General features: G+C 40.3%; 1 protein-coding gene across 2 annotated transcripts in view; it reads right to left on the reverse strand.

Annotated features, from left to right (window-relative positions):
* ZBTB11 (zinc finger and BTB domain containing 11) overlaps positions 1–14,034 on the reverse strand; it is a 30,855-nt gene extending 16,821 nt beyond the window's left edge. The window contains exons 1-3 of one of the 2 annotated variants that reach the window (XM_035015295.1): positions 13,554–14,034; positions 5,092–5,327; positions 4,214–4,445 (exon numbers count right to left, since the gene is read on the reverse strand). In XM_035015295.1, coding sequence (XP_034871186.1) covers positions 4,214–4,445; positions 5,092–5,327; positions 13,554–13,863 — 778 coding nt within the window. In that variant the 5' untranslated portion in view covers positions 13,864–14,034. Of the gene's footprint in view, positions 1–4,213; positions 4,446–5,091; positions 5,328–12,532; positions 13,207–13,553 lie in introns of those variants that run through there. The other variant, XM_035015296.1, reaches the window with a different exon arrangement.
* Positions 14,035–16,422: the final 2,388 nt, after the last annotated feature.

The following is a 16,422-nucleotide window of genomic DNA, read 5'->3' on the forward strand; positions in this document are numbered from 1 at the left end:
TAACATTCAAATATGGTAAAAGGAAGATTAAAGAAGGGAAATCAGTAAAAGAAAATAACTGTTGTTTTTTTTTAAATAATTTTTTTTTTTTTAAAGATTTTATTTACTTATTTTAGAGTGAGTGAGAGCACGTGCAAGCTGGTGAGGGGCACAGCGAGACGGAGAGGGGCACAGTGAGACGGAGAGGGACAAGCAGGATCTGCACTGATCTGCACCCAGTGTGGGGCTTGATCTCATGACCGAGATCATTACCTGAGCCGAAATCAAGAGTCTGCTGCTCAACCAACTGAGCCATCCAGGTGACGCAATAGCTGTTCTTTGAACGGTGTGTCAAAAAAAATTAGTCAAAACTTGGTAAGAGGCAAAAAAGATTACCAGGTGCTAAGAGCAGTGTTGAATATGCACCACTGACTGACTGCTATTGACTAGACTATTTTACAACTCTGTAAAAATTAACAGAAAAATGATAGAAAATGCAAACGAGGAGTGACTGGGTGGCTCAGTAGGTTGAGTGTTCAACTCTTGGTTTCGGCTCAGGTCATGATCTCAGGGTCATGAGATCAAGCCCTGCGTTGGGCTCCAAGCTCAGCAGGGAGTCTGCTTGAGGTTCTCTATCTCCCTATCTGCCCCTCCCCCCGCTTGCATGTGTGTGTGCTCTCGCGCACTCTCTCAAAATAAAGAAAACTTGAATAACTCTCTAACCATTAAATGTGCTAGATTAGTAGTTAAAAAATCTTCCCCCCAACTCCACTACAAGCTCAGGCAACTCTAGCTACCATTCTACCAAACATTCAAGAAAACAATAATTCTAATCACACAGTAACTATTTTCAGGTATCTAAAAACTGGAGGGACCATACATTTTATAAGACTAGACCAACTCTGTTATCAAAACATGAAACTGAAAAAGAAAAAAGAAAAATTACTCATGAATATACATGCAAATGTTCTAGACAATATTTGCAAACCAAACAGCAATTTATACAAAAGCTGATAATAATATGACTGAACTGGATGTATTTCAAGAACGAAAACCTGGCTTACCAGTAAATCATGTAATTTCCCACATTAACAGAATGGTAAAAATACAAGGTTTCAATAAATACAGAAAAAAATATGTGATAAGTCAACACTGCTGGAGGAGGTCATCAAGAAGACTTGCCTTCCAGTTGACCCTTGAGCTGGACCCAGAAAAGTAGAGGCCCCCCACCGCTCCCATGTTCCTGGAATGTGTGTTTCATTTGCCTTCTCGGTCCAGAAGCTGCCCCAAAAATACATCCTTGAGATAAAAACCTAGCTACATGACTGAACCCACTTAAGGCCTCCTGAGTACATGACTAAACAAAATTAAGGCCTTTATATAAACTTTTAAGATTCTGGCACTGAGACCTACTCATCTTGCAGCCACCCAAGACAATCCTCGTAAGTACTGGCCCCCTGTACAGATTACACCCGGGAACCTCCTCAGAGAGTTACAAACCAGCATTCATTTTAGAGGGAATAGCCTTAATGTTAAAAGGGTAAAGGGTCATCTATTTAAAACATTTACCAAATGATATACTTCATGGTAAAAAAGCACTTTCTTTAGAAATGGGAATGAGATAAATGAATCCTCATCACCACTTTTATTCAACTGCTGTTTTTTTTTTGAGGTCCTGGACAGAGCTTTAAAGCAAGAAAAAAAAATTCAAAATACAAGGACTAGAAAGGTAGAAACAAAACCAACACTATTAGCAGATAATCTATTTCTTTTATACGGAAAATTTCAAAGAATCTATAAATGACTGAATGACAAAGGAAATTTAGCAATATTACTGTATATAAAATATACACCCAAAATAAATTAAAAATTATATAATTTTAAGGAAAAAATATAATAGTTTCAAAACATATAAAGTATCTTAGAGTAATTCTACAAAAGGTGTTTGAGATTGTTATAGATAAATCTCTAAAACTATTAATTCAATGTAATCTCTTTCAAAATACACTATTTTGTGTGTGTAAGTTGACAAGCTACTTTTAGTTTTTATGGAGCAAAGGGTTATGAAACTAAGACCCACCTGAATAATAAATGTGGGAGACTTTCCTCATTATTATAACGGTAAGGTAATTAAGACCAAGTGAAAATAATATACAGAGAGACAACCAATAGACTAGAACAAAGCCTAGAATTGGTACCAAAAATGTGGAACTTTGTTTTGTTAAGAGAATTTGTATGGTCAACTGACAAGAGGATGGAGTCTTCACTAAAGGATTCTGGGACAAGTGATGATCAAAATGAGAAAAAAATGAAATCAAACACCTATTTCACACCAACAAAAATTCCCAATAGATTAAAACTTATAAATATGAAAGAAAAATTATGAAAATTTAAAAAGGTAATCCATGAACATGTCTTTATGATTTAGTACAGAAAAACCTTTTACAAGCATAAACAAATAAAGGAAAACACTGATTAATTCAACTATATTAACTAGATAATTAAAAAAGATGTACATTTTATCTTTTTATACTACACATATATTTTATATTATTTACCTAATATTTAAACCAAATAAAAACTATCTACTTTGCCTATCGACTTACATTATACTTGCTGCACAAAATATAAAAATAAGCATATAGGATGAAAAATAAAAGAGGTATTTTATTGGAATATTAGGATGCTGTATTGCGGTTAATTTGGGGCAGACACTTCATTTGCCAAGCTGCTGAGAAAACTGAAAAAGAACACTCATATACCTCTCTTTATGCTTCAGATGCATGAAAGACAGGAAAAAAATTCCAAAGTTAACTTAAATCAAAAGACTACATCTGTGATGAGTTTTATTATTCAGATGGCCGAGTATAAGACATATTTTCTCCTGAGTCATCAAACTCAGAAAAAAGTAAATATTGTTAATCTAAAATATAATGCAATTCTATGCTCCATGAAAATTTTTGCTCACCATTGTATCCCCAAAGCCCAGGCTAGTTCCTCACACACAGCGGATGCTTAATAAATATTTTTAAATAATTAAACATAGCTACTGCAAAGAAAAAAATATATACGTTTGTCTTCCCAGAAGAAGTGATTTTAAAAAGTATAAGTTGGGGTGCCTGGCTGGCTCAGTCAGTAAAGCATGCAACCCTTTATCTTGGGGTCATGAGTTTGAGCTCCATATTGGGTGTGAAGTCTACTTTAAATATTAAAAAAAAGTATAAGGTAGAAAAGGATCAGCGGTTAACTAAGTAAGTATTTATACACCTGGATGAAGTCACTTTTTTGTTTGAGAAAAGGGAAATGGTATTTCACACAGTGATGTCAGTAATTCAGTAATCAAGAGTTACAGTAAGTTAGTATTATGAAAAAATGTATAAATAAGGTTACCTATTTTAATTCTTCCTAAATTTTCATTTGTTGACTCCTAAGCCAATATATAAGTTCTAGTGAGCCAAAAGAAAGTCAAATTATTAATTTACAATAATAAAATCAAAGAAAAAAACCACACCTAGAATTTTGATTGTTGTATATTGTTTGATTACTCAAACTAATGAATTCTAATAATCTTTAAAAATGAAAAACAACAGACCTACAAAAGTGCTCTATTATTACATGTTCCACAACATAAGATGCAATTTTTTTTTTTTTTTAAAGATTTTATTCATTTATTTGACAGAGAGAGACACAGTGAGAGAGGGAACACAAGCAGGGGGAGTGGGAGAGGGAGAAGCAGGCTCCCTGCAGAGCAGGGAGCCTGATGTGGGACTCGATCCCAGGACCCTGGGATCATGACCTGAGCCGAAGGCAGTCGCTTAACCGACTGAGCCACCCAGGCGCCCTGCAGTCAATTTTTTTTAACAGTCATAATATGTTATTATGTTATTATGTTTTAAATAACATATTCACTTAGTGTAATATAACACTGATGCAGTTATAGATTTCTCTCAAACTGTTTTTAGCCATGTAAATCTCAGAAATTTTTCTACTGCTACATTTGTCTCACCTAAGAGGTAGGGATAGAAAATGACAGCCTTTTCCATAACCGTACCTTGGAAACTTTGCTAAAAGGAAGGACTTTTTTTTCAATTCAGCTTAGTCTACTACTATAAGTGGGCTTCTCCCACTACAGCATAAATCCTGAGTTTCTAAGACACACACACACACACACACACACGCCCTTCTTCCAGTAAGTACTTATAAACAAAAAGGAAGAATATTAGAAACTTCTTACCAGAAAGATCCACCACTGCCTCATGACTGGAAACAGCTCCTTTCTCAATAAAAAGATCTCGAAAATATTCACTATTAGCTGACAAAACAGATTTATGAGCTTTGTACTCTTCTCCCTCAATTAACAAAGTAACATCACAGAACTGGTTGGAGAGTCTCTGTTCGTTGAGCTGTTTTAAGACAGCCTGACAATGTTTTGGAGAAGAACGTTTCACCACTCCTTTGGTGTCAACCTATCAAAATAAGTTTAAGACCAAGAGTTGTATTATATATCATTTGTATTTGTACCTTTAACAGAATTTAAAACATGACACATTCATTTTTAAAGACACCATTAATTAATATGAAGAAATAGCCAGATATCATATCTATATATTTAAATAAAAATTAGGTCATTCTCACTATTTTCTGCTATGTTCATTCTACTTGACCCAATGAAAACCTGCATCTCACTTCTTGCTGCCTCTTCTTGCCAGTCAGAAATATGATGATGTATGAAAGTAATGGAGGTAAAAAACAAAGGCCTAGCCAGTTTGATTTTTACCTTGCTTCACGACCTAGAGACTGCTTCCAGAAATGTATTCTGTCTACCTTTACCAATATAGCATTTAAAAAGACAGCAAGAATGATTAACAACAAACCAAGTAACATTCTGAAGAGAAGAAACAACAGGAATATTTATGATTAATGAAAAAGCAGTATTAGCATATTTTTAGTGTACGTAACAACAGAGTGCATTACCTGACACACAGACTTAAATTTCCAATCTCAGTGCCAACAATCAAGCAATCTCAGTACTTTAAGAAAAAAATTCACCAAGACTACAAATACTAATATATTAGTTATAGATGTTAAAGGTGAATAGAAAGTTCCACTTACGAATACAAGTTCATGTTTGGATACTGGCTTCTTTTTTGCAGGCTTGGAGGCTGTAGTTGGAGGTGAAGTAAAATTGCTCAGATCATCTTCTGATTCATTACTTTCTTCTCCAGATTCAAGGTCTAATCCCAATTCTTCCAGCATTTCTGAAGTATCTGATATTGGACGGGAGCGATCTAGTTTCTCCTGGCATTTGCTACACTGTTTAATGTAATCTTTCACTTGCTTTAATATACCTATAATAAAAATAAAAAGTCAAATTTAATGCTCTCATTTGAAAATTGACAATTATTTATTGTTAGTTAATCTATGTATACTGATGTATGAGTGCCCATGTCCAGACACACACATCCCATAAAGTATGTAAAAGTGATTTCTTTAGAATGTAACGTACATTTTTTTCATAGATGTAAGGTTGATGGTTTGCGCCCATGCTTATTTTTGTTTATTCCTAGTTATTCACTTCCCCACCATATAAGATGATTATGTAACAGTGCCCATTTCCATGTGATTTGCAACTCATTCATGCTATAGGAACTATATGAAAATGCCAACATGACCTTCATGAGCAGTAATATAATGTGGTTACCTCTCCACCCTATTAACATCAGGCTTGACCATGCCATTTGCTTTGGTCAATGGAATATGAATAAATGTAATGTGTGCCATGTCTCAGAAGCTTTAAGAGGCACAGTTTCCCATTAGTGCTCTGATCTTTGTCCCTTCTCTCAAATAACGGCATGTTCCAGATGGATGCCATCCTTCAGAGCCTGAATTGCAGATGAAAAAAGACAGGTGGAGTCAACTGCAACCTGAACTACAACTAAAACTTGTAATGAGTGTGAAATCAATCTCATTTTTGAAAGCTATGAGATTTTAGGGTTGTATGAAAAAACAGCATACACAATCTACAAAAGTTAGATTATACACAAGCCACTCCTAAAACCCTATTCTGAATTTCAACTTCTAGCTCAGCATGTTGGGGTAGGGGTAAGGAGCAGGGAGAAACACTACACACAACCCCCCCAACACACACATCCACCCACCCACCATCATCCTTGTAAGGTAAGACCAATTAATTTCCATCCTACAAACGAGAAAATGAAGCCCTAAGAGGTAAGAAACTTGTCCAAAGTTGCATCTACTAAATTGCATAACTAGGCCTCCAAAAGCCAAGTGCTTTTCAGTATATTATGCTAACTCACACAGCAACACATTTGTCCATCAGTATGACAGAAAATTCTCCCCCCACAATCCCCAAGTAAAATGTAAATGAAAGGCTCATTAATAAACTAAAATGATATAGAGATATATAGTGAATTCCTGAAAAGAATTTCAAGATGTCAAATTATACCATGGTTCCTTGCACTTTCAACCTTCAGATAATATTCAAGCAATATTTCTCAAATTGTATTATGTCCCGGGGTGCCTGGGTGGCTCAGTTAAGTGGCTGCCTTTGGCTCAGGTCATGATCTCAGTGTCCTGGGATAGAGCCCCACAACAGGCTCCCCGCTCAGCAGGGAGTCTGCTTCTCCCTCTCGCTCTCCCTGCTTGTGACAGCTCAATCTCTCTGTCAAATAAATAAATAAAATCTTAAAAAAAAATTGCATTATGTCCCATACTTACTAAAAAAGTATACACTGGACTAATAAATTCAGAAAATTATACTCTCATTTTACACGCACATAATAGATATTATCATATTCAAACCTCTGAGAGTTCTATAGTGAAGAAACCTGTTCAACAAGAATTTGCCAAATTTATTCGTTCATAGACCCCCTTTCCCCCACCCAAAATGTAACTTAGGAAATAATGGGTTAGGGTTAAATAAAACTTCCATAAAAAATCAATTTGCATGGGCATATTTAAAGATTTTTTTTTTTTTTTAATTTGACAGAGAGAGACACAGCGGGAGAGGGAACACAAGCAGGGGGAGTGGGAGAGGGAGAAGCAGGCTTCCTGCTCCGCGACGCTTAACGACTGAGCCGCCCCTACATGGGCGTATTTAGAGGACAATATATATTCTAATGTCTGAAAATGCTAATGTCAATATAAAGTCTATACCAATATGAGGTATGTAGTGAGCAGATTAAAAAAAAATGATGAAAAGCCTGGAGGGATATATATATCTTTTACATACAATTAAGAGTAAATGGAGAGGCGCCTGGCTGACTTAGTCGGTAGAGCATGTGACTCTTATCTCAGGGTTGTGGGTTCAAGCCCCACACTGGGCATAGAACTTACTTACAATAAGAGGAAAAACATGTTCATTCTCTTTGTTTAAAAAAAAAGAGTAGGGTGCCTGGGTGGCTCAGATGGTTAAGCGTCTGCCTTCGGCTCAGGTCATGATCCCAGGGTCCTGGGATCGAGTCCCGCATCGGGCTCTCTGCTCCTTGGGAGCCTGCTTCTCCCTCTGCCTCTCTCTCTCTCTGTCTCTCATGAATAAATAAATAAATAAAAATCTTAAAAAAAAAAAAAAAAGAGTAAATGGATTGGGGTGATGAAAAATTTCTGAAGATGAACAGTGGTGATGGTCGCACAACAATGTGAATGTACTCAATGTCACTGAACTGAATACTTAAAATGGTAAATTTTATATTACATATATTTTACAATAAAAAATGTAAATGAGTACAAACTTCCAATTATAAATAAGTCATGGGGATGAAAAGTACAGCATAGGGGATATAGTCAATAATATGGTAATAACTTTCTATGGTGATATATGGCACCTAAATTTACCATGGTGAGCGTTTCCTAACATATGTAATTGTTGAATCCCTATGTTGTACACCCGAAACTAATATGGTATTGTATGTCTACTATACTTCAATAAAAAGAGTAAATTATGAATAGAAGATACACAAAAGAATATATAAATATATATTATTTTATTTTTTTATTTGACACTGAGAGAGGGAACACAAGCAGGGGGAGTGGGAAAGGGAGAAGCAGGCTTCCCACCTAGCAGGGAGCCCAATGCAGGGCTCGATCCCAGGACCCTGAGATCATGACCTGAGCCGAAGGCAGACCTTAACAACTGAGCCACCCACGCGCCCCAAGAATACATATATATTTTTTAAGATTTTATTTGAGAGAAAGAGAGAGAGAAAGACCGCATGCACCCATGTGCAGGCCACAGGACTGAGGGGGAGGAAGAAGGACAAGCAGACTCAGCATGGAGCAAGGAGCCTGATGCAGGGCTCAATCCCAAGACCCTGAGATGGTGACTTGAGCCGAAATCAAGAGTTGGACACTCAACCAAATGAACCATGCAAGCACCTTGAGAATATATATTTCTAAGTAAAAAACACTTAGAGAATGTGGAAATTTCCATGTTCACAAGAAACAAAGAAGGCGGCATTTTTTCCTAATTCATTCTGCCTGTTATTTCCAAACATTTTATGATTCTACACAGTTCAGTATATTCTACATACAGCAGAAGTCTGATTACACTATAAACTAAGGTTGAGTTCAAATGATATTGGAGAAACTACATAGGAAGCATTTTGAAAAGTCCGAAAATAACAAAAACTGCAGGAAAAAATTATTAATGTATGATAGTCAATCAACTGTCTCAAAAGGGGACTCGATGTTTCAAGTCCTTTCATCTGAGTGTTAATGCTTTGATGGGATCATCTTAAATCTAGCTTTACAGATTCAGAAACCTGACCTCTTTAGTTCATCCAGAATTGATTAAGCGGAAAGACTGACTCAGGTTAACCACGAAAAAGGCATCAATGTATAAATATAGTTAATTTACTATATTACTGCAAAGGGTTGAAACTACTTATGCAGTAAAATCTGAATCCACTAACTAGCTTTGTGACCATGGCCAAGTTGCCAAACCTCTCTATGCCTATATGTCATCAGCTGTAAAATGGGATAACAATATGGTGCTGTTGTGATTGCTAATATTTATAAAGCTCTTTGAACAGTTACTACATAAGTATTTGTTAAATACAGTAATACTCACTGATCAATCTCTCTGGTACTTAAAAACAAAATAACAAAAACAAAAAACCCACATAAAACACCACGTTACCATTAAAAGATTCTTCACTGAGCATAGAATCAAAACAAAGAAAGCTGAAAGACCTTGGCGGGTAGTCCTCTAATAAAACAACTTGAGATGGGCACCTGGGTGGCTCAGTTGGTTAAGCGACTGCCTTCGGCTCAGGTCATGATCCCGGAGTCCCGGGATGGAGTCCCACATCAGGCTCCCTGCTCAGCAGGGAGTCTGCTTCTCCCTCTGACCCTCCTCCCTCTCATGCTCTCAGTCTCTCATTCTCTCTCTCGCAAATAAATAAAATCTTAAAAAACAAACAAACAAAAAACTTGAGAACAGTTTCTTACTCTAGAGCAGGGTTTCTCAACCTCAGCAGTGTTGACATTTTGGGCCAAGATGATTCTTGTTGGAGTGGGGTGCAAAGGGTTGTCCTGTCCATTCTTTTTTTTTTTTTTTTAAGATTTTATTTATTTATTTGAGAGAGAGAGACACAGCGAGAGAGGGAACACAAGCAGGGGGAGGGGGAGAGGGAGAAGCAGGCTCCCCACAGAGCAGGGAGCCCGATGTGGGACTCGATCCCGGGACTCCAGGATCATGACCTGAGCCGAAGGCAGTCTCTTAACCGACTGAGCCACCCAGGCACCCTGTCCTGTCCATTCTTATTGTAGAATGTTTAGGAGCATTCCTGACCTCTACCCAACTAAATGTCAATAGCAACACTTCAACCAACACCACCACCACCAGTTATGACAACCAAAATTGTCTCCAGACACAGTCAGATGTCCCTTGGGAGGCAAAATATGTCCCTGGGTTGAGAACCAATGCTTTCGAGATTTGCCAAATTGAACAATTTGCTCCTGACAGCTGTTCAAGAACCTCCTTCCCTGTCAGTTTTGGATACAATGACCACCCCCAGTCCCGGGGCTTCCATTTTTAGCTCCATGCATTTTAGTTCTTCCTTGATCTGTTTTCTTTTCCTCAAAGAGGTTACAATGGTTAGTTGTAGCTATATTTACAAAGACCCAGTTCTTGGTGGGTTTTCTAGAGATTACATCCTCCTCTTCTAGACCAAGTAACAGTGGCAAAATTTATCCTATGGTCTAAACAAAAATAAATCAATCCTTAGGGTAGGAACTTCTGCAGGCAGCTGATTTAACCTATTACTTTTTTTTTTTTTTTTTTGTAGTTTTAATCTGTTTCCCCTCCTAATTTCATCTTCATATTTTGGAAGCATTTCACTGTAGATCCCTATGCATCAGCATCTGACTGAGGCAGGGGAATCATTTATTTTGAAACTCCAGCACATAATTCAATGCAGGATAAAATAAGAGGGTGGGGGGGGCAAGAAAATTTATTAACATTTTACATTCTGAAATATGCTATATGTAAATGTTAGACACTGAGCCAAAGTTTTTCAACTGTACTCAAAGGAGGGAAATTGCTACAAATTTGCCTGAGCACTACAATATAACTTATGATGGCAGCATTCTGAAAAGGCAGAATGAATAATGAATCTCAGTAAACTGTCCTTGATAACAACTTCTAGTGGAATGACTCTGGAATAATTCTTTTTTTTTTGATCACCTACATTGATCAAATCTTATTAGCTTTCAGATAAACAGTCTACAATGGCTTTGGAGTATGCATATCTTCAGTAGAAACAAAAAAAAATCCAAATGATAATGTATTAAATATCAAGAGGAATAGCTACTTTAAAAAAACTGTTTTGAATGAATAGCTAATAATGGGGGGCAAACTTCTCTGATGATTATGAATTCTTATTATTTTTCTTTTTTTTAAGTAAACTTTACGCTCAACATGTGGTTTGAACTCACGACCCTGAGATCAAGAGTAACACGCTCTATGGACTGAGCCAGCTAGGTGCCCCAAATTCTTATTTTAAAGGAGGAAAAACTAAAATAATAAAAGTAATGAGATCATCAAATAACAAAAACTCATTACATGTTAACAAAATAGCATTTTATGAAAAAAAATAACTATTTTCCAAAACAAAACAAAATTAGTAAGAAAAGGGGTACTACTTTACATTTTTGAAAATCTTTTTAATGTGTGGCTCAACAGAAGACAGATGATCATATATGCCTCTGCATTCAATCTGTTGCCATATATCATATGTCACGTAGTCTCTGGAAAACTCCGCTGTATACTTGGGAGACAATGAGTAAAAAAGGCAAATAATGCCTTGGAATTTTCATGAAAATAATTTTGACTTTATGAATCCTCTGAAAGGATCTCAGGGCCTCCCTTGCCAGGGGTTTAGTACTGTAAGTATGGTACTTCAAGAATAGCTATTCTAGTTGCTTAAGGACTTTTAAATTTTACAAATGTATACAAATAACAAATGTATCTTTTTCATTTTTCAATTAAACATAAACATGGTCTCAGTTTTTTTGTCTAAGACACTGCACACAAAAAGCAAACAAAACCCCTCCTCCAAACCGCATTCACGATCATTCACAGACAATAAATTTAGGGAAGGAATTTTTTTTAAGATTTTATTTATTTATTTCAGAAAGAGAGCACGTGAGAGAGAACAAGCAAGGGGAGCTGCAGAGGAAGAGACTGAGCAGGGACTCTGGCAGCGGGACTCGATCCCAAGACCCTGAGATCAAGACCTGAGCAAAAGGCAGACGCTTAACCCACTGAGCCACCCAGGGGCCCTGGGAAGGAAAATTCTTAACACTAAACCCTTACAGCACCATTTAACAGTGGTTAAGAGTGTGAAATTACAAAGGTCCGCTGTGTGACCTCTGACATATTTAACCTTCTGGTGCTTTTAGTTTTCTCATCTGTAAGAGAGATAAATGTTTCCACCTTACAAGGTTTTATCAAGATTAAATGAGTGAAAAACAAATTAAGAGCTCAGAACTAAGCCTGCATGGAAAACTCTGATCAGTTACTTTTAGCTGTAATTGTAATTTTTAACATGTCATAAAGTATTTTTTTTTAATTCTGAAGTAATTTCTACACCCAACGTGGGGCTCGAACTTGCCACCCAGAGATCAAGAATCGCATGCTCCTCGGACTGAACTAGTCAGGCACCCCAGCACGTCGTAAAGTATCAAACCTGAAACATTTGCTCAAGTTTGGTCTGACCAAACCAGTCCTAACAAAATGCAGCAATTACTCCGTGTTTACTCCTCACACTTGTGTCCCTTTAGAGGAATTTCATTCAGATATCGATTTAAAATAGAAAATAAATGACGGGAAAGCATTTAAGAAGACAATACAGCTGGACCGTTTCTGAAAAGACGAAAAACTCTAAGGAACAAAAGGAAGGACTACCCATTAGTTTGTCAATTAACAGGCTTGATGACAAAGTTCATAAACTGAAAAGAACTTCAGAATGTATTCAGTAGTCTAATTTCTTGAACTTCAGAATGTATTCAGTAGTCTAATTTCTTTACTCACAGGTAAGTAACCGAGACTCCCAACTTCTCCAGAGCCATAAGGAGAGTGAGTGGCAGAATCCTTCCAGACAAAACCTCTCTTACCAGGGCCTGCAAAGCTTTCGCTAATTCTAACCGAACAGGTTCAATGTAAATCAACTTTGTGGACAGCGAGAGCGGTAAAGGTGCCAAAGACCCTTGCTCTCCTTCCCTAATCTGGTTCCCAAGGAGTCAAAAAACTTTAGAGCAGTTATTTCCTGACTATTACAACCACAGTAACCGTATCTTTTCCGGGTAGACACAGTGCCTCACAGTTTCCAAAGAGCTTTTCACGGTATCAGAGGAAAGAACATGAAAACATTCAGAACGAAGGGTTATCTGCTATTCTTCACATTGAATTCTTGCCCCATAATCGAAGTTGAAGATGGCCGTTTCCAGTCACTTCAAATCACCTCTTGCCTTATTGCTTATTTACGCCGCCGTAGCGCAGTTTGAGGAATACGTGCAAGCAGATCTAGCGAACCTCAAAACCGCAGGCCCAAACCCTAGCGGAAACGGCCTGAGGAAGCAACCCAGGCTTGGGGCGGACCGTCCCTCCCCCACACCATCAGCACAACAGGATTTTAGGAGGCACAACGCGTAGCTCCGCGCAACCGCCGCCCCGCGCCGCCCAGGAGCGTCCCCGGAGGGCAGGAGGCGCCGCCTCCAGCGCAGCCGATGGAGGCGGGGCCGCCGTAGCCCGCACGTCCAAGCCCCTCCCGGCGGCTGGCCCGGCCCCCGGGGAAGCCCCCTTCGCCCCACCCCGGGCCAGGGCCCGCCCCCAGCTTCCCCGGCCTCCTTCCTGTGGGAAGTGCGGCTCCTTTCGCGTCCCCCACCCTCTCGGCTCCGCCTGGCAGCCGCTCCGCCGCCGAGCGCAGGTTGGGCCGGCGAGGGGCGTCTGGGACCCCCAAACTCGCTCGTGCACAAACAGGCCCGCCTCCGCCAGCGGGCCTTGCCTGGGCAACAAGTCGCTGCCCGCCCCCTCGCCACGGGCGAGGTCCTACCTCGCCACCAGTAAGTCTTGGACAAGTCGTGCCAGGTCTGATGCCGGGTGTGGTGAGTGCCACCCGGGCCCAGGTGCGCCGCCTCGATGAGCCCCCGGCGCCGCTCCGGCTGCAGCACCACCTCCAGCTCCGCGAAGGTCTTGCGGTGCCGCTGCCGCCGCTGGTAGTACAAAGTCCCACCGCGCACCACATAGCAGGCGGCCGCCTTGCGGATTTTACGCTTGACATTGCCCTCGGTGCCCGGCGCATACGGTTCACGCTCATTTGTCAGGTATCGAAGAATGGCCCGGTAGCTTTCCTCGCTTGACATCGCTGACGGCGGCTCCCTGAGGGCGCCTGTCAGTGGTGGGGGAGGAAGACAACGCACTGGCTCCGGGCGGATGCAACAACGGCGGCGGGACTATAGGGAGGAACCGGTGTATCAGAGGTGAGTGCTCTTCGACGGCGCCCGCAGCGCGAAGGGAGAACGGACGAATTGGTAACCAGGGGGAACTGCACTTCTCCAGCGCGCGGGATCCACTGGCGACTGACAAAATGGCTGCTGCACCACCGGAAGTGACGTGATCAAGGGCAGTGGGTGAGGGGACTGAGTTCTGATTGGAACGCACCGGCTTTCTGGCTTGATGAAGCCGACCGAGTGACGTCAGGACTACGGGCGGACATATTGGAAGCGGGTAGGCCCTTCTTGGGAGACCGAAGTCGCTTCGAGCAGACATCTTAAGTCCTGGCAGTTTCCCTTTTTATTTTTCCCCTTTCTCAAGCTCTGAGCACGTGTAGGACTTGGTGGGCTGTTATCTTGCCCGAGGTACGCCAAAATGTAGAGGAGTCTGTTTTTACCTCCGCCTACCTTCTGAGATTCCCCCGACAACATAAAAGCATCAGATTTTGAGACTCTTAGTAAAATGTAAGCCTATGGACACAAGACCAAAACAGCCCCATTCACATGTAAATGTAATTTCCAGTTAAACGTTTAAAATCCAAGTCCTTCGGGCGCCTGGGTGGCTCAGTCGTTAAGCGCCTGCCTTCGGCTCAGGTCATGATCCCAGGGTCCTGGGATCGAGCCCCACATCGGGCTCCCTGCTCGGCGGGAAGCCTGCTTCTCCCTCTCCCATTCCCCCTGCTTGTGTTCCTGCTCTCGCTGTCTCGCTCTGTCAAATAAATAAAACCTTTAAAAAAATAAAAATGAAAAAATAAATAAAATCCAAGTCCTTCAATGTTAGGACTTACTGTAATTTCTAAACTTAAAACTATTGGCTCCAAATCACGCATGGAATAGTCGGGATTTTTCTGGAATGATCGTAGTACATAGGGGCAGTTTTCTATATATGAAGGTAACGATGTTGGCAATGAGTGGGGAGGAGTATTTAGCACTCTTACAGCCTAATTTGCACATATTTTTACATAAATGGGGGGGAATTCTCCATTTTACACCCAATATTTACTGAATGCACAAAAGGCTGAGGCGACTTGAACTGCATTTTCCAGTGTGCACTGTGGGTTCTATTTCACATTTTTAGCGGGTAGCCCAGAATGGTGACCTCTGTCACCCTAACGTGGGTTTAATCTGCAGCGCAGACAAGACCACAGGCCTATGACATCCTACTTGACAACGGGTCAGGCACTGACAGTGCTTTGCTGGCGCCTGAGAACTCCGGGCCAACCCCTCCTCCCCACTTGGAGTCTGCAGTCTTTGGGTGAGGCTCTTTGACCTTGTGGAGACAGGTTAGGGGCAGACAACAGGTGAATGCACTGGGCTCAAAAAATAGGATGGCACCCGGTCTCTGTGGTACTTGTGGGTGGGGGGTTGCAGAAATTAACAGATGGTCTAGATACTTGAGGCAGCATCCTTGAATGACTCTGGCTGTAGGTACGTGAGCTCCCAGACGCAGAGGAAAGACAGAACCAATAGACCTGGGATTTACTTAGGGTCACTCAATCCATAGACTGAGACAGAGGGGAAGGGAGGAGGAATTAGAAGGTGGAAATGCGCCGCGCCCCTCCCCTCCTTGGGGTGGGGCACCCAAAGCAGCTATCCAAATCAACTCAAGAACTGTGTGCTGGGTCAGCACCATCGCTCTTCAGCTGTGAAATCGACTAAAAAAATAGATTTAAATAAAAATTTAACAAGTCGTGGAAGTGAAGAAAAACTTAAAAATAAATCCTACACCCAATTCAGTTTCTGCCAAAAAATCCCTGTGAAAGCGCTGAGAAGCCCACCATACTTGGATTCACCTCTGTGCCTTTGGGCCAATACAAAGAAAAAGGTTTTACAGGTGGCTAATTGGTCTAAAAGCTAAGAGTTGCCATCCTCCCAGAACCAGGTATTTAGGGTTTTACTAGCTCCTGCTGGACAGCAGGCTACCCAGTAATCAAAGGTAATCAGAATTGGCAGTTTCATTTTTAAGATGTGTTAATCAGAAAAGCACTTACTTAAATAAGATTTTGTGTCCAAAATTTAGAAATCTATAGCTCTGCAGTCAAATGCTCTACCACTGAGCTATACCCCCAAGAAATATATAGCTAATTCAAGTTGGGTATTTTGATTGGTTAAGCTTTCCTCGTTCATAGCTAATGGTTTTTTTTCCTATAATTTCATAAAACACTACCACATGGGTGCCTGGGTGGCTCAGTTGGTTAAGCAACTGCCTTCGGCTCAGGTCATGATCCTGGAGTCCCGGGATGGGGTCCCGCATTGGGCTCTCTGCTCGACAGGGAGTCTGCTTCTCCCTCTGACCCTCCCCCCTCTCATGTGCTCTCTCTCATTCTGTCTCAAATAAATAAATAAAATCTTTAAAAAAAACAAACAAAAAAAACCACTACCACAAAAGATCTTAGTTTCTAAGCAAGAGCCAATATATCTTGCATATTT

Source organism: Mirounga leonina, unplaced genomic scaffold (assembly GCF_011800145.1).
Source record: "Mirounga leonina isolate KUSES-001 unplaced genomic scaffold, KU_Mleo_1.0 Mir_169, whole genome shotgun sequence".
In the NCBI taxonomy this organism is placed as follows: Eukaryota; Metazoa; Chordata; class Mammalia; order Carnivora; family Phocidae; genus Mirounga; species Mirounga leonina.